At 49.1% G+C, this 21,956-nt stretch overlaps 1 protein-coding gene across 1 annotated transcript in view; it reads right to left on the bottom strand.

The window, feature by feature from the left end:
* Positions 1-21,956, bottom strand: part of Snx29 (sorting nexin 29) — a 384,257-nt gene that overhangs the window by 309,891 nt on the left and 52,410 nt on the right. The window contains exons 5-10 of the mRNA XM_026385539.2: positions 16,653-16,833; positions 14,106-14,176; positions 12,702-12,950; positions 10,385-10,760; positions 4,795-4,913; positions 1,386-1,461 (exon numbers count right to left, since the gene is read on the bottom strand). Of these exons, the coding sequence (XP_026241324.2) occupies positions 1,386-1,461; positions 4,795-4,913; positions 10,385-10,760; positions 12,702-12,950; positions 14,106-14,176; positions 16,653-16,833 (1,072 nt within the window). The remainder of the gene's footprint in view (positions 1-1,385; positions 1,462-4,794; positions 4,914-10,384; positions 10,761-12,701; positions 12,951-14,105; positions 14,177-16,652; positions 16,834-21,956) is intronic.

Genomic DNA, 21,956 nt, shown 5'->3' with positions numbered 1-21,956 from the left:
CAGAAGCCATCTGCCACTGACCACGAGCTCAGCGAGACAGTCAACACCAGACACTCAACAAGCCGTCTTTGAACAGGCAGAGGCAAAGCCAGACATATTGACCAACCAAGAAAAATGTTGCGACAAAGTCTCGGATAACCAACCCAGCACCTCCCCGCCAAGCAACAGCGGAACCTTCACAGAAGCTCCACGGAACAGAATCCCTGCAAATAATGAGGGCCAGCTCTTCATAATGCGAAAAAATAATATGACCAGCTCTTGTGAAAATAGCAGGGCCACATGTAGTGCTTATACACACACCTGCGCTCACATGCTCACACGCGCGCACACACAGAGGGAAAGCACCAAAGCATCGACCATGTCATGGAGTTGGGTTAAAGAGTCATTTTTCATTCATTGGAGCATTCTGCAAATTTTCTAAAAATAAACAGGATCAAGAACTGAGCCCTGGAAGAGTCTGTGAAGCCGTCCTTTGACCTGGCACCCCATGTACTAGCCTGCTCCAGGTAGTGTCACTTTTGGAATCCTGCCTATTCTGGGTTTGACAGAGGCACCAGGTCTGGTTTGGGGGCAGCAGACAAGAAGCCCACCCTGAAGACAGGGTTGGAAATGCAGGTGGATACGTCCCCAAGACACCAAACTAAAAGCACAGGAAAAAAACGTAGTGAAAGTAAGAGCAGCAAGGACAGTGGGCGCATTGGGAAAGCTTGCCGTCTACCTCTACTGTCACCAAACAGCCAATGACCTGGCAACTCAGTTCCCCCTTGAGATTCTTCAATTTGAAAGAAAAAAAGGAAACCCTTTTGCACTGTAGGTGGTGTACTTAAATATTACATGGCATCAAAGGGACTTAAATATAACACTAGGACTGTTAAATATTACCAAGTATTAGTATTTAGATTAAGAAAATGACAAGAAGAACTCAGATATAGCTCAAAAAGTATAAGAAGGACAGGAGGTATGCAAATCAAGTTTGACCACTGTGCAGTCTCCTGCAGTGACTCTGTGGGGACAGATGACCTAAGCCTCTTGGCAAGGGCACACTGTGAGATGTAAGACCACCCCTGAGCAGAAGTGTGAAGTAAGGCCTTGCATATAACTCTAGCAGGTTCCTCCTAGCTTTAAAAAAAGAATAAAATGCCAGCCAGGCCCAGTGGCACATGCCTGTGATCCCAGCAACTAGGGAGGCTGAGGCAGGTTGATCCCAAGTTCGAGGCCAGCCTCAGCAACTTGACAAGACCCCATCTCAAATATAGTAAGAACAGGGATATAGCCCAGAGGTAGAGCACCCCTGGATTCAGCCCCTGGTACTATAAAAAAGAATAAAATGCCAAATTGTGAATAATACATTAATACACAAGGCAACCTGGTTTCTTAATATTAACCTGTACCGAAGCCCAGGCTCTGGGAGAATGTGGTCCTCAGGTCCTGTTCCGTTCTCCAGGCTTCCCAGGGGGGGATCTGGGTAAAGACATCACAGAGAGGAGATAAGGTGTTTATTCCAATTCCCTCTTCTTGTCATTCCTTCATCTGCTACGTAAGCTGACTTACAAGTTCTTACGCACCCGCACACTGGATCTTAATCTGCTACCCACTCCATTTTCCCAGGCATTTTTATGACTTGGCATCAGCTGCTGATGGAAGACCTTATCTCCCACTTAACCTGCGATTTTTGATCTTACAGCAAGTGGAACTGTGCATGAAGTTCGTATTCAGGGCCAACCCCAGAATCGGAGTAATTTTTTTAAAAAAGCTTTCTGTAGGACAAACCTTCTTCTGCCTGTCAGGACTTGAGACAGACAGCAGAGGGCAGCAAAGTCTAATCACCGACAATCTAGCTTTCGCCAAAAGCCACTTAACCCTGTGTACGTTGCATTCAGAAGCACATTCCCAAAGAAGTGAGGTGATAAAAATCTCAAGTTACCAATTTTCATAAATGCATGAGTCCCTGCACAAGCCTCTTTGCAGGAAAGGGTAAAAACCCATGAGCCCCAGGCTGGATGGTGACATTAAGATCCATATCACCCAAGGGAACCCTTGCTCATTAGAGCAACTCCTCATTGTCAACGCCCATCATGAAACTAGCCCTGCACCCGAGAGGGACAAAAAGAGCAACACGGCCTCCTCTGCACCATCACGTCTGCTTAGCCTGGGCTGCTGGAGTCAGACTTCCCATGACTTACAGGTAAACTCACCTTGCCCCATTTTAGGTCACAGGCATGCCCAGCCCTCTACCTGCTCAAGGTCCCATGATGAGACCCTGGGCTGGTCTCCCCTCTCTGAATTGCCCCTAACCCAGGACAGGTAGTCCCCTCCACCGCAGAGCTGCCTCCTGCAAGATTCACAAGGGTACTCATAGCATGTTCCCTCCTCCCTCCCAAGACTTAGCTACTAAAAACACCCCCTCCTGGCCAGGCCCAGCTTCCTTCTTGGCCCCCCCCCACTCCCCTTTTCTCTAATTACTCCCAATGCAGTGACTACAAAGGAGGCAACATTTTCAAAGAGGACCGAGAAATCCCTTGAGGCAAGAAGCTTTCCACGTGGGAAGTCATAGTAAAGGGCAGAATGGCCCCTGGCCAGAATGAGGGAGAATGCATTAATGTCACCATCAACCTGAGGGACACTAGTCAGACATTGGGCAAAAGTAGAGTCTCAGAAAAATGTTAGCAGAGCCTACCCAAAGAGCCTACCCTGGCATGCCGAGCCTGAGACCACCTGGCCCAGGTGCCTCCCATAGACACAGAAACCACGCAGAGGGACTGACGCAACTTGGCAGCAGGTAACCAGTCCCCAGCCCTGATCCAGCACCTTCAGTCACCATGGATCTTCCCTGCAATGCTCCCCACAGTGCGTCTGCCCACAGGCTGTCACAGCCTACAAGGTTAAACACTGGTACACTGACTCCTACACATCACCTCTGGTAAGCACCATCAAGATAAGCTGGAACTTGGGGTCCCCTTAAGAGTGACAAGATGGACGCTCTGGGTCTGCCAAGAGACTACAGGAGATGTGCTGGGGGACAGTGGGGACCTTCTCTTGAGGATCCTGGAGGCCCTTATCCATGGAAAGCCTAGAATTCTGGGCTCTGGAAGATCCGATCCCAACGTGAATAGCAAATCGCAAGGCCCCAAAGCACCAGCCATCAGCTCCTCTGTTTCACAGGCTGGAGGGGCAGAGCCTGCTGCTCGGGGTGCCCACAGCCAGCCAGCATTTAACAGCAGGTAACAAGGACTGAGCGGGGATCAGAGGCTGAGGAGCTCCATGTCGGAGGCTGTGAGTAAACATCAGAACTCTCCCGTGGCCCTGGATACCCCTGGGCCCCCTCGAGCTTCCAAGCCCTCACCCCTGTCTCACACAGTCCAGCAATGACAAGGCAACCCCCTCGGGCCACCTGGACAGGGGAGCTGAAGAGGCAAGGCTTCTGGGGTCTGGCCTGCGGACACGAGCCAGGCCCACCACACCGGCCCTCTCTGGGACTTCAGCTGAGACCCGGTGAGATGTCCCCGCTGGTATCAAAGGTCACAAGGCTGAGCAACGTTGCTGGCACCTCAGCCAAGTTCAAGTAGAAAGGGGAAGAGTAAGAATGAAGAGGGCAATGACAGACCGGGGTGGGGGCAGCATGGGAAGCAGGATGACCACAACGGTTGGGCCTCTCCCCATCCAGAGTCCCCTCGATCAGCCCTGCTCCCAGCTGTGGACCTGCTCAGCTGCCCTGTCTTAGCACTGCCTCCTCAGCCTGTCTTTCCCCAGGTGAACCTGGGAGTCTTTGCCACACATCTGAGGGATGGGATGGTGCAGTGAACCCCCCAGCTGAGCAGGACAACCCCTCCCCAGCACTGGACTCACTGCTAGAGCCTGGAGGGCACTGTTATCACTACCAGCATCCACTTTCCAGGCAGGTCACCCAGACTGACAGACGGGAAGTCAACTCTGCTGCCTGCGGAGCCCATCTGTCTGGCCTTCAGCTAGTGTAAATGGATTTCTGTTCTTCACCAAGTGACAAGAATAATCCTTCACCCAGTTCAAATTTCAACAGCTTCCTAAGCAGTTGGAAGACTCCAGTCACAGCTCCCTAACCCTAGGCCCAGAGAAGCTTGTGTTCCCTAGAAAATGGCAGAGTACCTGTCCATTGGGCTAAGGCCTCTCTGAGCTCGCAGTGCTGGGGGAGGAGAGTGACAACAACCTGGCACTTCTCTCTACAGGTTCTGTGCACTGCATGGCGCACCTGTCCTGCTGGGAGAGCCAGGTTCACCCACACATAAACCCCAGGTCCCATGACCTGTTCAGCTACAGGAAACAATAAGACTACACGTGAGCCCGCCCACCACATGGAATGTGCAAGGACACTGGCCCATAGTCAAAGGCCAGTTCAAGCAACCCACCCCAGAGCCCCAAGAGCTTTCTGTCCAGGGCACCAGTGACATGACAGATAGCCCCCTCCACCATCGAACTGCCTCTTGCCAGATTCAGAAGGAAACCAAGGTCCTAAAAGGCAAAATGGCAATCACTCTTTATGTTTACTTTGACATGACCAAGTTCAATAAGCCACTGGTATAAGGGAAAAAAGTAAAACAGACCTGGGGGAACTTGGGGGATTGCCAGCCAGGTCAGCCCAACTCAGATGCTCAAATTCCTAGAACACCAAGGCCCTGTAGCTTCTGAGTCCCCCACAAGCCCCTCCTTGCCCTGGGCCCCAGGTTCCCATTCCTACCTGTGCAGGTAACTCAGATTCTCATGCTGGTTCTCAGAACTGATTCTCTCATTGGAAAAAAAAAAAAAAGAGAAAGCACCTACCTGCCGGGCTATAGGAGCCCACTCCGCTGACCGGGAAGAGGACATCAGCATCGCCGTGGAGCACCTGCAGCGGAGCCCAGCTGTGCACCTGGGAGAGGCAGGTGTTCCCATCCAGGGGCCTAAGGTGAAAGAAGACAGCTGCATGACAAGGCCCAGACCCCCAAAGGGCCCGTGACCACCAGGCACACCTGCTGAGCCTCCTCAAGGGCTCTTGGGAAACACCCAGGCCAGGATGGGGCTGATGGGCAGGAGTCTGGAGCATCGAGTGGGGTTCCGACCCTGACAGGTGCAAGGACATGAGTTACATATCCTTTGGGAAGATGTCACACAGCAGTTCAGAATCATGTCGCTGATCAGGAAGATCATGGAAGACTGGCCTGAAGGGGGAGCTGTGAGGAGCAAGTTGAAGGAAGCCAGGACCTGAGGGAAGCAGAGGGACGGGACACGTGGAAGGGGAGGTACCAGCCACACAAAGTGCTGAGCAAGAGAAAATGCCACCATCTGGGTTCTAAAACAACGGTGGTTACACAACTCTGGGATAATGTCGCTTTGCCTCACTGGTTCTCAGACCCCATGGGTCAAAGGACAATCAGACCCACTTGTGACTGGGTTTTCAATAAAAGGAGGTCAGCTAAAGTATTAACAGAATAACATCATATGAGCCTGGTTATCTGCCAAGTTCAAAACCAACACACACAGCCTTCGTAACACCAGGATGACTCCAAGCTGCCTGAGCATTCGCCCACTGCAGCTTCGCCTCTGGACAATCAGGAACATTAGTAAATACCAGGATGTGTTTACGCAGTTCCTAGATGTTTATAAAATTCTTTTGTATCTCAGTAAATAAAGAAGACCAAAGCTGATAACCATACCTACTTAGTAAAAGAAGGGACGGGTGTGGGAGAGAAAAGAAAAAGAAAACTCCAACTATTTGACTTGTCCAAGGTCAACAGCCACATACGACAGAACCAAGGCTTTGGGTTTTCCAAATCCAATTACAATGGCGCTCCAGCCTCTGTCCACCATGTGACATTACAGAGTTTTTATTTTAGAGAAGAGATTGACTAAGTTTAGGGCCAGCTAGTGAATATTTCAGGTTCCGTGGCCTACTTGTCTATGTTGGTATTTCTTCATAACTGTCCCTAGCTCGGGCAGGCGGGCTGGCCGGCACCTCCTACAGGCTGGTCAGCACCGTCTCCTTCCAGCTGCTCTAGCTTCTGGTCAGGTCAGATGTTCAGACACTGAGGAGGAAACTGAGGAACTATTTCTAACAATTTCGCAAAACTTGTCACTGAATCCCACAGGTAAGGGGATGACACTCAGGCAGGGGAGGCAAAGGAAGGGCTGCTCCTGCCCGTGTCCTGGCAGCTGACCCCGACTCTGACCAAGACTCAGGTGAACTTGGTTGTGCCTCTAGAATCTGTCATAGCCAAGCTTCTGAGGCTCTGGTCTAGAAGCTGGTGGCCCAGGGGATGGACAGCTGCCGCAGTGCCAGTGCACCCTTCTCAGCAGAGGGCAGCAAAGGCCACAGTCCATTAACAAGCAATCCACCAGCTCTGTACCAGCAGTGTTCTGCTCGTTTCCAACACAGTTCTTACCACTTCCAGCAACATGTGTGTGCATGAGGTAAAGCCAGGACCCTCCAGATGAGAATCTGAACCCAAGGAAAAGCAGCCCCAAGGGCCACCACTTCAATATGAGCAAAATGAGTTGAAGTGATTCCCAAGTCGGGGAAAGCCTCAGGATGTGGCTTCAAGATTGGCTCAACAGTGGGTGTTCTTTTCCTTGGAAAAGATACTTTCAGAAGTATCCAAAATACAACTGGGCTGGACACCATCTCCATGCGACTTACATTCACATGGCTGTAACAAAACCACATGGAGAATTTTCTGTCTTATGTTTCCATCTGATAGCAAGAAGATGAGCTCATCTTCTTACTACCAGATAGTCAAACTCAAAATGTTTGAGATCCCAGACATGACGATATTAACACCCAACTCCTGCATGCCCGGCTGGTAACCGCCTCAGTGGCTGCATTTAGGTCAGCTCTGGTGTTTTGCTTCCGAGTCAGGACTTTGAATCCACTTGGTACATCCCCAGGCAGAGTCCATCACAGGACTGCCAAATCAAGCGGGACCAACACAGCTCCTGACACTGCCCAACCGTCTCCTCAGGACTGTTGCCGGCCCCTGGTACCAGCTGTGCCATCATCACTGCACCAATGTGGACCGAACATCCCCTTTGCACCTGGGAAGAGGTGCACTGAGAGATTGCCTCCCCCCCATATAGGCCACAATACTGGGGCTCCCTTTCAAATCTTGGCAAATGTGATTGGCAAGACATGGGACCCTCGTTTCCCTTCGCATTTACTTCATTGCTGATAAGGTGCAACATTTATTCATGTTTAATTCCTTTGGAATCATGTTCTTACCTATTTAATGATGTCAGAGCACATAAGGTGACAGAAAAACTCCTTTGTATGATAAGGATATTATCCCTTTTGATGAAAAACACAAAGCCAATACCTGTGGCCAGCACTGAGGCAGGGGGAGAACACTGGGCATCAAGCAGTGGCTTATGACCAGCTGTCACAGGAGGTGACCCAGCTCTGGACAACAGACCTCCTCAAGACAACCAAGGGTGGTGGCACCCACCGAGCTGCTCCTGGCCTGCCACAGCCCCCCTCACACACCTGCTGTGTTCCAGCCTCATGGGCCCTTCCTATGAGCCTTAGCTTAAAATCAAAATCAAAGTATTACTTGGCAGGCCATCTCATCATTCCTCGGCTCTTCCCCAGGCTGCTCTATGGAGTGTTCAATCGAGATCCCCCTGTGTACCAGGGAGAAGCTGTCCGCAGTCTGCGGGAGGCCCACTGGCTTTGGAGGACCCAGGCCCCCTTGGAGGTCACCAGCACAGCTTTGTGCTTTACACATCACAATGCCAGCAGCCACCTTGGCCTGGAGCTGGCCTCCCCTTCCAGCCTCCACTCAATGGCACCTGCAGGATAGGAAGAGGAATGGCTGATTGCAGCCAAAAGAGCACAGAGTGGATCAATTCAGGTGCACCCACCTACAGAGCCACAGAATCCAGTGGCACATCCTAAATGGCCCAGGAGAACTCAACGCAGCTGTGAGAGTTCTTGTATGTGTCCACTTGACCAGGCCACATCACCCAGATACTTAATCAAACAGTATTCCAGATGTCTCCGTGAGGGTATTTTTCAAGTGAGAGTCGTATTTAAGGCAAAAGACCAAGCAGATTGTCCTGCCTAACTGGGGAGCCTCACCCAACCAGTGGGACTGACTCCCCAGAAGGAGGAGGAGAGCTGCTGACAGACTGCCTTCAAGGTTGAATGGCAATTCTTCACTGAGTGGTCAGCCACCTACCAACTTCACACTGGCCAGCCTCTGTAATATAGGTGAATTTCTTAAAATAAATCAAGAAAAGGAGCAAGAGCAATACAGAGTCAGATAGATAGAAACAGAGCGAGATCAAAAGGAGGAAACACCACCCTACTGGTTGTGCTTCTCCGGAGAAGCCTGAATAATACATTGGGTCACAAGACAGCTTCCAGGTACAAAAACCATCCATAGCCTAGGAGCAAGAGCAGTGCTTCCAAACAGCTACCCTAACAAATAATTTCAGAGCAGAAATGAAAATCTCCACTTCAAAATGGCCAACAAAAAAAAAAAAAAAAAAAAAAAAAAAAATCAATGCCACCAACCCAATTACACAACAGTAAAGGGAACTCTTTAGCAGGGCAGGGCAGGGATCTGAAGGACCACAGTCGAGTTGATCGGGGTTCTGCAGAGAAGGAACCAAAGTGGGGGAAGTGGAGGGAATAGGCAAAGACGGAGACTTCTACTGAGGAGCTGGTTCACTGATTATGAAGGTCCAGAGCCCCACAGTCTACAAATGGAGACCTAGAAATGCTAGTGATATCATTCAGTTCAGGTCTGAAGCCCGAGATTACGGAGGCCAACATCCCAGCTTAAGCTGGCGGGCAGAGAGGACACAGTTCCTCCTCTCCCTCAGTTTGTTCTAGTCAGGTCCCCAAAGGATTGCAAGATGCCCACCCACTCCGGGGAGTTCCATCTGCTTTACTGAGCTGACCCATTCAAATGCTACTCATCTCATCTGGAAATGTCATCACAGAAATGTTGTTTGAGTATTCCACAGCCCAGTCAGGTAGGCCATCATAGTCAACCACCACACTGGCCAATCGAGACTCATGATTATATAAAAGCATGGAGAATATTTGATAGTATAACTTTAGGGTACAACATATCCGAACCCAAATCCCATCTGACAAATCTCCACTCCATGGAATCCTGCTTTCACCTATAGAGCAGGTATGATGGCCACCGATCTCACAGGGTTGCTTTATCACTAAGGTATGTCATCCAGCACTTCACAGATGATCAACAAGCTAATACCACTAACAGTAGCATCTGTGTAAATGAGGATTGAAGCAAAAATAAAGTTTAGTCTCATGAAAAAGAACCTAATATTAAAACATGAAACCAGGTGCAGTAGCACAAACCTGTAATCCAAGCTCCTCAGAAGGCCGAAGCTACAAGACTGCAAGTTCAATGCCATCCTGCCCAATGTAAGAAAACCTCATCTCAAAATAAAATTAAAAGGACTTGGCATGTAGTCCAGTGTTACAGCACTTGCCTAGCATCTGCAAGGGCCTGGACTTGAGCCCCAGAACCACAAGGGAAAAAAAAAAAAAACATAAGGCTCTAGCCCTGAGCTGCTGTCATACTGTGCACCCTAACACCAGGATACCTCAGTTATACAGAAAGACACAGTTATGCGTATTTAATTGCCTCAATTATGAAGCCTTCTGTGATTCCTTTGGCACTGTTCTGGGTGAAGAGGAGACAGTGTAAGAACTATCAGAGTAAAACAGCGGCAACAGCTGACCTGTGCTATGTCACTTGCTGTGCCAGCACCAGCAACAACGGCCCACGTGCAGTACATCGCTGACTGCACAACGCCCTGCCACCAACAGATACTGCCATCCTCCAGGCCTCAGATGAGGCCAGAGGCTCTGGAGTGTGTGGAAATTCAAACTCGCCCAAGTACAAGATCCCAGGTCGTTCTGAATCCAAGATGCACACTCATCAACTGTGCTTTCTGCTTTAGGCCTTACCCCTTCCCCTTCCACGACCCTCTCCAGAGTTGAGACTTCCAGCAGCCACACAGGCAAGCTGCTGCTGTTCACACCCCTGCAGACTAACAGGAACACAGCTGCTCTCTAGACTAGCCTGCCTCCTCCAGGGCTTCTATGATTGACAAGTGAGAGATGAAAAAAACCCAGTTCATGAAAACCAAAGTCCTCTGTGCAAACCAAGAACTTCAGGGCACACTTCCTGGCATTAATTCTGTATTAAGTGCCTTCAAATATACTCCCTTCCCCTCTTAGTTCTCAGGAGAATGGCAAGCTGACATCACCACCTCCTAAATAAAGACTGAAAAATGACTAATGCCCTAACAGATAGAAAATGGACCGATTTCCTCCACTGCGGGAGAAGGAGAAATGGGCAATACACATCCCTTAGTCGGAAGCTCAAGTGGCACTTACTTCTCTGGTGATCCCAGGTGGCCCGCACGCTTCCTTCCTGATGGGTCCGCATACGCGTCGTCCTCGTTGTCATCCACGCCTTCGTCGTCGATGCTCTTCACATCGAGCTTCTGGTACCCAAGCTCCCCATTTAGAGAAAGGGAGTCCACTTTCCAGGAGCTGCTGCTCTGGCTGCCGTTGGAATTCGGCCCAAAGGGGCTTTCAAAGGCCGACATGATGTTGACCGAGGACCGGTCGGAGTTCTCCTCCGAGCTCTCCCCTGTCCCAGGGAGCTTTTTAAAAGCATCCCCAGAGGTCTGCTCATCCTCCTCCTCATCAAATGAGATGATGTTGGTCACCTTCTTTTTCTTCTTCCGTTCCTTTTTACATCTGGCATCTGGCAAAGAAAGATACAGCAAGAAAAAGTGGGCAAGACAGAAGGGGGACAGGCCAGCTCGCCCCCGGGGGCCCCAGAAGATCCCCTCAGGCTACTGAGAAGCCTAACTGCACCATATTCATTTATTTAAATCCTTGAGAAATACCCATCTATAGAAGACTGAGCAAGATGGACCCAGGCCTGTACGTCAACACGCTTCAGATCATAGGTGGACACTGTCCCTTCTAGTGTCACTTGGATTCCAAGGATGCTGCCACTGCGGAAATGATTTCCATTGTTTCACTGTGGGAAATACGCCCAAGAGTGGTAGGCAGACCAGAAAAACCAGCATGGGGGTCGCAGCCAGTTGTTTCACAGCTACAGCCCCCACCCCCCATGATGCCGCTGGCCCTGCGCCATCTATAGATCCTTGAATCCGAGCGGGCACAGTGCTCTGATGGTACCACTGGAATGTGAAAGAAATAACATCCCATTCTAGGGCCCAGGTGACAAGAGGTCTCATTGCTTCTGTTCCCCCCCACCCCCAGACTGCTGCCCCGATGGCACCCAGAGCAGCCAGCAGTCAGGCACACAGGTGGGCCACCCTGGGCCTTCAAACACAGCCACCAGTGACATGCCATGAGCAAGCCGAGGGAAGCCAGCCGAAGCCCTGCCATGCCCATCCAGAGTCGTCAAAAAATGAGTCGTGGTGGATTTAAGCCACCACCTTTTGTCATTTGTTACACAGCAAGGCTAACTGGAGCAGCGAACAAGACTGCCTGAGGGGTCAGAGTTAAGATGAGTCCATTTGTTCACCCGCCAATCATCCAACTTGGATGTCAGACACTTTGGAGTTGTAGGCAGTGGCTCGAAGTGTGGCCTGGTGATGCTTCACCAGCCTAGCACAGCTCTGAGGATTTCCAAAGCTCCTCCTGGTGTACAAATGTGTGTCTTTGTTACACAAAGCCCTCAATGTCCCGTTTTCTACATCTGCACATGAGGCGTCTGCTGAAGGCAAGACAGTCAAGTCTGTGCCGAAGAGCCCATGGTATTCTTAGTTTTCACCATCATTGATAATTTTCAAAGATGGCCACATTTACTGCCTTAGGGATTTGGGGACACAGGGACTAGAACTTAAGCCAAAATTTTCCAGTTCTCCCGTAGCAATATCCATTGCTTCCGGGATAATTTTTTTTTTTTGGGGGGGGGTAGTACCAGAGAATGAGCCCAGAGGCATTTTACCACTGAGCCACATCCCCAGCCCTTTTTTTTTTTTTTTTTGAGACAGGGTCTTGCTAAGTTGTCCAGGGCCTCACCAAGTTGCTGATGCTGGTTTCGAACTCGAGACCCTCCTGCCTCAGCCTCCCAATTCACGGGGATTACAGGCGTGCACCACCGTGCCCAGCTATTATTAACTTATTGAAAACCAACTTCCTTTTGCCTGCTCCCACCTGGCGTTAAAGCTGACCAAATCCTCTCTTCCCCCAGGCTTCTGCTTAAACGTCCTCACAACATAGGCGAGACAAGTGGTCATTCTCCAGAGCATCTGTGATTGGCCTTCATCACATGTACCAAAGGGATATTTGGAGAATTTGTCTTTAAACACTATCCTCGTGCATCCCAAAGGGACTGCAAGCTCATTGTGGGCAAGCCATCTTAAGCTCGCTGCCTAACACACAGAACACAGTGAGTGCTTGAGTGGACGACTGAAGACCAAGCCCATGTGGCTCCTGTGGCTGCCCCACCACGTTTGCTCTTCTCCCCTGCCTTCTCTAGGCGAGCCTGTCAGATCCCCTTCACAGTGAATGAAGGCAAGAAAAATAAACATGACCCGAGAGTACAGCGCCCTAGATTTCATTCCCCTGGGAATGACCTTCAGGTGACAAGAGGTGTCCACAGCAGACATTCTCTTGTCCTTACAAGGACCCCTGTGCACCACCTCGAATGCCCATTCTTGCTCACCAGCACTGACGTTCTTGGACACAACAGGCAGCGGGTCGGTCTCCTGCTCGGGCTTAATGAGGATAGAGACAGCAGAAGAGGCTGTGATCTCCCTGAGGAGGCTGCTCATTCCCTGAGTGGATTCCTTCAGCAAGGAGGTCACGTTCTGCGTTGATTCCTTTAAGAGGTCGGAGACAGTGGGAGCAAATTTGCTCTGCCCATTTAAGTCCTTGTTGTCGATGTTAATTGCAAAGAGTATGGAGTTCAGCCCTGGCCAAAAGAAGGAAAGCTGGAGCGCCTGGGAGCATGCAGTCACCTCCAACATGAGAAACAGGAGCAACAACGCAGTACACACAGGATTCCTATACACCGATTTCAAACATTTATAAAACTTTCTGCAAAGCTGGGTCAACAGACACCAGTTACCAGGGGAGTAAGACTTTCCAGATTTCCTCCCCAAAGGTTGAGAAGACGAATGCAAATAAGAGTCACCCAGGAGTAGGTGAGAGCATAAGGGTAGGAGCAGACTGCCAGCACAGCCACTTACTAGCTCTGAGACCTTGGCCAAGCACCTTTTACTCCCCTGGGCTTCAGTTTCCTTACTTGTATGATGGGGACAATATCATCTCCCTCACATGGTCATAAATATTAAAGATAATCACATCAAAACAACCTCAGCTCAATAAGCAATCAAGATGTGCAGCAAGAGCATCACTGTGATTACCCTAGATCAAAATGTGCACTGGTCTCCAAAGGCCTGCAAAAGGGAATCTAGTTCAAACCCAACTCTTCCTCAGACAAAACTAACACAGCCCTCAATCTGCAGAGCTTAGTGGAAACCTTTAGGGGAATAAAAGGGAAGAAATTTGGGCAATTGGAAAAAAGACACAGCTGCCCACTTTTGTCTGGCCGATTCCATCTTTAACCCTTTGAGTGAGAGGAAAAGTGAACACCTTGGCAATCCATCAGGTGACATCAGCCCAGGGCCTCCCTAATGACAAGCCATATACATGACCCTGTATCTCCTGCGATTCTCTCACAGATTTACAATGGCAACTGGGAACTGTCAGAATTCCCACCTCACGGAGAAGTAAAAGTAAAAGGGACAAAGCTGACAGGATCCAGCCAGCAGAAGAACAGTTTGATGCAAAGGTAGGTCCCCCTCCAACTCTCAGGCTCCTTACATCACACCAGCCAAGCCATGAGCAACTCTTCAGCCCAGGCTTTCTCTTCCAGGTATCAAATTTCCAGATAATTGTGCCCAATGCTCAATGCCATTAAAGGAAGATCAGCAGCAAGTGACTCCATCAGTGAGGGACAGGAAAATTCACAGCATCCCCTGGGGTTGTGAATCCACTCCCAGGAAGCCCTCTCTACTCGCCGAGGTCCCCAGGACCCATCACCCCCGGCCATGGTCAGGCTTACCAGCTGCCATGGTGGGAAGCATGCTAGACCTTTCTTCATCCATCACAAAAGACCAGTCTTCATAAAAAGTGCTGTAAAGTGAAATGAGAAAAGGAGAAACTTCTTAAGAGTAGTTCTCTGCATCCACTGGCTAGATCACTCCATTAGATGACATTCTGGACAATTTGTTCCTGGTCGGTCATCACAGGGAAGGGAGGGTATCTGAGATCGCTGCTGGGTGAAGCTTCCTACTATAAGCAAAGATCTGAATGTACATAGTCTACAACTTCTCTGTCGGTCCCCCGAGACCTCAGGCTTTAGAGTACTGAAACAAACACATGTAAATATATTTATAAGGCAGCAAAGTTCAAGAGCACAGAGGGGTGACTTCCACTCAAGCACAGCTCCCAAGAGACAGACAGGAAATCCAAGCTGACCAACAGGGCTTGCCTGCTATCACTAACACAGAGGTGACAACTTCAGAAAGAAGCTACAAAATGCCATGGCTCCATCCATCACAGCATTCACTTAGAATACCTGCCTGGGCTACAGCAAAGTACAAGTTGTCCCTGGAAAGGTCAGAAGGCTAGGAGGGCCTCGTGAGTCTAAGTAGCAGTTGGGGTGGGAGGTCAGGAAGGCTTCAGGGTCTTTCTAAGGCAATCTGCCAATAAATGGTACAGCCAGGCTTACAACACACAACCCCATACCCACAATACCATGACACCCCCTACCACATCATAGGATTCTAAAGTAAGGGAGTCAAAGCTCAGTGCTCAATTTTACTCAAGTCAAGCCAATCTTGAGTGGCTCGCACTTCAGTGACAGACTGGAAAACTATTTGCTGACACAACTGAATACAATGAGCAGGAAGAGAGAAGAGACATCATTTCCAACATACTTACCCAGCAAAATGTTAGTGGAAGTACAAACCACAAGGTCAGGCTGGCATTTCTACTCTGCCCGATTCTCCAAACTGTACTCCTCTGGAAATGGGAGCCATTTCTGTGCATGTAAATGAACTAGGTTTCCCCACCCGCGTTAAGTGAGTGGCAAACCCTAGTAAATTCCACTGTGACTCTTAGGGATTCGCTGCAGCCTCCCACAGCTCAATTTGACTTTGGTACTGAGTATGCAACTCTGAACTCATCATCAGTAATCCACAGGAAAGAGCTTCACAAAAATCTATCTTAACAAACCTTAATTAAAGCAGGTCAGGCTTGGGAGGTGTATTCTCAGCCCCCAACTCTGCCCCCCCTCGAGGAACACACACATGCCCTCACCATCAGCTGTCCTGGTTCCCAAGCCTCCCACTTCAGAGTCAGATGGTGAAGTGTCACAGGCAGTGTCAATGCAAGAACTTGAGGAGTATTTTACGAACCCTAAGGCACAACCCAGAACACCCCCCTCCAAAAAAAAAAAAAAAAAAAAAAAAATCACTGGTGCAGAGGCAACTATAGCAGCAGCCGGAGGGGAGACCTGAGCCAGGGAACACTTGGCAAGATGCGAAATCAAAGGACCACAATGTGATGCTGATGAAACGGTTTCTGAGTCAATTGAAATCTCCATGTTCAGGCTCTACACATGCTGATGTGGAAGTTCCTGAAGGAAGCAGGGCAGGATTTATCACTGCCCCTTTGTATCAGGTGACATAACGTGTCTGATCCCCCATTCTTGGGGGAAAAAAAAAAAAAAAAACAGCCAGAGCAAGAGAAACCATAAATGTCACAAGTATAGAAAAATGATGGGAAAAAATTCCAACAGGTGAGAGTTTTCTTTGTGTAAATTCTAAGTGATTCCATTTTTCAGGGATTCTACAACATTTTCCAGTGTTTAGGGAATGTGGCCGACTGTGCCACACTGGCTCCTACTTGGCAACACTCACATCACCTCTGCCGGCCATGAGCGTAAGGTATCCCGTGGGCAGTGGCCATACAAGCCAGTGTTTACTCCAACCAGAGCTCCTTTTCCTACCTTGGCTGCACATAACTGAAGCAAACAGATGAAGCAAACAGATGGAGCCTCCTATCAGCCTGGGTCCCCAAGATGAGAAGCCAAGCACACCCCTGACAGACATGTAGCACATGGAAGAAATAAGCTTGGTTGTTTCATGCCACTGAGGTATTTGTTATTGCAGCATAACCTGACCTATACTGAGAGTGAATTTTATATTTTATATTTATGATCCAAAAAAGGAACATAATAAAATCAGTTTTTAATTAAAAAAAAAAAAAAGACTTCCTCCCAACTTAAAACTTACCTATATTTTCAGGTCAATTTGGGATCGAGTGAATGAAAGAATACCCAAATTAAAATTCCACAAAATGAAAGACTGTAGCCGTTCCCTGCACACCCCGAGGCGTGCTGATAATAAGCATGGACTGAGTGGCAGCAATACACAGGTGCCATACAGAGTCCTCTAAAGGCCTTCTCACACAGAGGGTCCCCACAGCACAGCTGAACAGATGAGGGCCCCTGTAGAGGGACTGGGATGCAAGACCATGAAGTCTGACTCCCGATTCCACCCTCTTCCCCTTTGCCCCACCTGCCCCACAGCCCGAGGGCTGGTACCTGAGCCTGCCCTGGTCGGCGAGCAGCATGTGCAGGTAGCGCTCCAGCGAGTGCTCGTTGAGGGCGCAGCGCAGCCAGGCGCGGCCCCGGCCCACGTCGGAGGTGATGTGGCGCAGGGAGTGGAAGCGCTGCAGCTCGTGCCTGTTGAGGACCTCCTTCACGTAGTGCCAGAACACGGGCTCTGCAGAGAGGCGACAACACGTCACTCGGCCTGAGATGCTCACAGCATTCAGAGCAGCAGTCCCCAGCAACTTTTTTAGATTGTGAAAGTCACTTCCTCAGCACAGAGGGGGTGGAGAATAGAGTATATCCAAAATAAAAATGATCCCAGACACACCACCCAGAGGTGACCGTTCAGTGACATCATCAGGAATCTCCTTCCAGGCTTCCCCTCACACACACTTCACTCGTTGCACAAAATCAACATCTGTGGCAATAGAATTACGACCCCAAAGATATCCACATCTTAACCTCTGGAAACCATGACTGTCACCTTACGCAGCACATGGTCTTTGCATTTGCAGTTAAATGAAGGACTTGGAAAGGGGGATCTTCCTGGATAACCCTGTGGGCCCAATAGCAGCAAGTATCTTCATGAGGAGGCAGAGAGATTTGACCCAGGAAGTGGTGATGGACAGGGAAGCAGAGACTGGAACCATGCATCCACAGACACAGGAGGCTGGCAGCCACCAGAAGCTGGAAGAAGCAAGGCCAGCTCTGCCCTGGAGCCTCCAGCAAGAGCTGGCCCTGCCATCACCTTGACCTTAACCCAGTGAAACTGATCTTGACCTTCTGGCCTCCCAACTCCAAGGGAATAGATCCGTGTTGTTTTTTAAAGTCACCAGTGTTAAGCCAGAACAATGGCATGTCCCTGGAGTCCCAGCTACTCAGAGGCTGAGGCAGGAGGATCACTCAAACCTAGGGGTTCAAAGCCAACCTGGGCAACACAATGAGACCTGTCTCATTTAAAAGAGAAAAAAAAAACTACCAACTTTGCAGTAATTTGCAATCATCAAAAATGATACATCATATTGTATGATTATACATGCACATATGCATAATTTTCTGTCCTAGCTGGGCAAAATGGTGCACACCTGTAATCCCAGTGACCCTGAGAATGAGACAGGAGGATTTAAAGTTGAAAGCCAGGCTCAGCAATATAGCAAAGGGCCTAAGCAACTTAGCAAGACGCCGTCTCAAAATAAAACATAAGAAGGGCTCAATGGTTAAGCCACCTTGGGTTCCACTCCCAGTACCAATAATAATTCTGTATCCTAGTTCATTTTTCTAGATCATAAACATTTTCCTGCCACCATTAAGTCTTTGAAACTTGACTTTGATGGCTTCCCAGTGAAACGCAACGTAACTATTTCTCTATTATTAAGAATATGATATGGTGCCAACTTCCCTCTCCACAGCAAAAAGCATCCTTGCACATAAATAATTGTCCCCATTTTTAGTTCCTTAAGAGAGACTTCTATATTCTCAATTACTAGGTCTGAGGATAGGAACAGATTTAAGGCTTTAAAGGAAAGGTAACGTTTGCCTTTACCCCTGGAGTAGTCATCCTTACGACTGCTGCCATTCCTCTGCCTTTCTCATCCTCGTGCACAGGCTTTTCCTAGTTGTACTCCTCATGTATACCTCATTTATGATCTCCTCATGTATACCTCATTTATGATCTCCTCATGTATACCTCATTTATGATCTCCTCATGTATACCTCATTTATGATCTCCTCATGTATACCTCATTTATGATCTCCTCATGTATACCTCATTTATGATCTCCTCATGTATACCTCATTTATGATCTCCTCATGTATACCTCATTTATGATCTCCTCATGTATACCTCATTTATGATCTCCTCATGTATACCTCATTTATGATCTCATGTATACCTCATTTATGATCTCCTCATATATACCTCATTTATGATCTCCTCATGTATACCTCATTTATCAACTTTCTTAATAATTGGCTCGTCAACACTTTTTCATGCTGCCAATAGCAAGGGTGGCAACAGGTACTATTTATTCACTGAGCACCAACTATGTACCAGCCACCATACCAAACACTGCCATCTGACCTCTTAACCACCAAGGCCATCTCCACAAAGACAAGGTCCCAGGCCTGGACCAGTGAAGAACGTGCCCAGGGATACATAGCTCCTAGTGCCCGTTAAGCCATACCATGCCAGCTAACTGCAAACCCCAAACAGCATTTTGCCTTTTGCAATGGGGGCACTCCACCTTCTCCAAAGTGAGCATGTTCACAGCTGCCTAATCCACAGAAGGAAAAGCCGAGCCTCTGCTGCCAGCTCCAACATCCAGCTCATGCTCAACAGCCCAGACCCCTTGGAGAACGAGGCTTCAAACTCTCCTTTTAGGATACAAATACGTATGGACCAAGCGGCCCTCAGGGATCCCCAAGATAACAAAACTGATGGGCAACTGGCTCGGGACAGTCCCCTCTCAGTCGTCACATGTCCAACTCACCCCCTTCCCAAACTCATCAGATCAGTCCAAACCACAATGTACAAGATGGTATTTTTTCCACTCTCAGAACCCAGGACAGGGCATGTGGGAGAGCAGTGCCCGAGGCCAGCAGTCCAATAATGTGTTTCCAAATGCTCAGCCAGCCACCTGTAATTCCATCACGCTGTGGATCAAGTGACTCTCACCTGCACTCAGACTTCCTCAAGAAATGCAATCGCCTCCCTTTGACCTTGAATGCTCAGGAACCCTTTACCGTGTGTTTTCTCCTTTCAATTTTGTAAATTGCTTACTGCCACAGAACCCTTTCAAAGCTTGTCAGAGCAACACTGACTGCAGGAATCATCACAGTAGGGTTCCGCTTCCACTGCCAGAATTAATGTGGTCTATTTAAAGTGCAGCTCACCTGCCATTTAAAGCAGGCTGTGTGTCCATAATTTAATTTGGGAATATGTACTGATCTGCTTTGAAATGTGGGATACATTCCAAAAGTGTGCAAGGGCTTCTGGCTCTCAGAACACCTGAAAGCCAAATGCCAACAAGAACGAGAGCCAGGAGGTAAGGGGATAGCATGGCGAGCTTCCTGGGGTACTTGTTAATAGACAATGACGGGCAGCACAGTCTGCCAGCTCCCAGCAGGCCTCAGCTTTCCTTGTCAATCCCTAGAGACTACAAGGAAGATAAACGCCAGGGCTCAGATTCTAACTGAGGCATTGTGTGACTTGGGTGGGTGCCTTACCTTGTCCTTTATTTTCCTCATCTGTACAATGGCCATCATAGTATCTACCTCTAAGGGCTGTTATACAGAGAAAATGAGATCCAATAAATGCTGTTAGCCATAATATAATTGGTGTTCAGTGAAAAACAGCTCTTCATATCATTACCACCCTTGCAACAAAGCCCAGGCATGAAGACAAGTCAGCAGCACCCCTCCGCCTTGCTTCTGCTTACAGCACCCCTCTCTCCCAAGAGGAGCATGTGCCTTTCAGACTTTGTGGAGTTGTCTTCACTTCTACCCCTTGCTCTCTCCCCGCCCCCACCCCCAGGTAGCAGCTAACCCAGGCTGGCAATTACTAGGCCACAGCAGAGCACACAACCCATCTTCATCCTGACCCTATTTGATGGTTTGTTCATTGTGGCTTTTTCCACATCAACTTTAATTTTTGAAAGTATTACATGAAAATATTATGTTGAATGATGAGTTTGATACTTCTTAAATTTTGTGACCAAAGACCAGGTCTCACTAGTCTCACACGAGTCCGGGTCTGGACCACAGGATCCTCCACACAACGTCTACCTGGTCATCTTTCTAGGACAGAAGTCAGCAAACTGTAGTCTGGGGCCAAATTCAGCCACCACACATCTGTGTGTCGAGTTCTGGATCACAGCCACTCCCATTTGCTCACGTCTCGTCTGTGGCTGCCTTCCGGCTACAACAGCAGGAGCGTGTAGCTGCTCTTGAAACCGCCTGGCCCAGAGTCTACAAGGTCTACCTGAGCCCGAAAGAGAACTCTGCTGACCCTCGTTCTAGAAGCAGAAGCCTAAATGGTCCCGCAAACCTGGACCCACATGGGGCCATTTTTCTCTTTATCATGTAGAGAGGCCCCAGTTGGAAAGACCCCCTACCCACACAGAGGCTGTGCTGAGCAAGACAGAAACAGATCTGGGGAGACCTGGGGCCCCAGAATCCAGCTCCACTCACTCCTGGGTTTCCAAGTTACTACAGTCAAAAAGTACCTTTGGTGGAAAGGGTTTCTGTGGCTTGCAACCAGATGACGCTCAGGGCAGTGAGTCAGGGTCTGTTCTTTGACCATAACAGGATCATCTGTTGAGGATGGAGGACACCGAGTAACTCCTGTCCTCCAGAGCCTGGGTGGGTGCATGTCACCAGCGTGAAGCATCCTCACAACAAACAAAACGCCACTCAATGAGAAATAGCCCAGCCACAGCACCCAGACTCCTTGTAAATCAAGGACACCTTTTTTTCATAACTAGACCAGAAGTAGGGAGCAGGCTCATAGGCCCCATCAGGCCAAAATCTTCACTCTTGACCCCTAGTTCACCATCACAGAGGACTATCACAACTCTGAGTATCTCAGAGGGGACAGGAGAAAGCCAGCTCTACCACCCCTTTTATGAAGCAAGGATGAGTAAGCCCAGAAAGCCACAGGGAGCAGAGTGGAAGAGAGAACTCCAAGACCAGCGTAATCACCCACCACTCATGACCTGATGAAGGACAAGCCACGGCCCCAGCAAAGCCAGTGTTGCTTAAGCCACAGCAGAGCAGGACGGACACGAGGTAAGAAACCAACAGGACCAGCCAAACAGGCATCCACCATTCCAGGGACAAAAGGCAAACCAAGGCTGGGGGCAGCTTGGTGGTAGAGCGCTTGCCTAGCATGTGCGAGGCCCTAGGTTGTGCCCCCAGCACTGGGCAGGGACTGGGTGAAAACAGATGTTCCCAGATCCCAGGAGAATCCCAATCTGGACAAGCCCCACACCAAGGCAAGTAGATCTGTGAAGCAGTTTCCAACAAGGAGCTGTTGCCTTGTCACTAAACACCTTCCAATAGCCACCAGACTGCCTCCCCAACGAGAGCACAGGGACTGTGGGTTAAATATGAACCACATATAATGTGAGCAATGGCTTTATTAAAGGGCAGGGGACTTGCCGAGTAGCAAAGCAAGGCTTCTAAAACTCACATCTTGCTACCCATTAGGGGCAGACCCCACCCCAGGCCCAAAAGCCATTTCCATTCTGACAGAAGCAAAGACAAGGACCTATGGGACTTACGAGCTGGGTAATTACA

The sequence above is a fragment of the Urocitellus parryii genome, chromosome 9 (genome assembly GCF_045843805.1).
Source record: "Urocitellus parryii isolate mUroPar1 chromosome 9, mUroPar1.hap1, whole genome shotgun sequence".
Classification (NCBI taxonomy): domain Eukaryota; kingdom Metazoa; phylum Chordata; class Mammalia; order Rodentia; family Sciuridae; genus Urocitellus; species Urocitellus parryii.
Note: the sequence above shows the minus strand (reverse complement) of the source record. Positions and strands in the feature narration are given on the sequence as shown.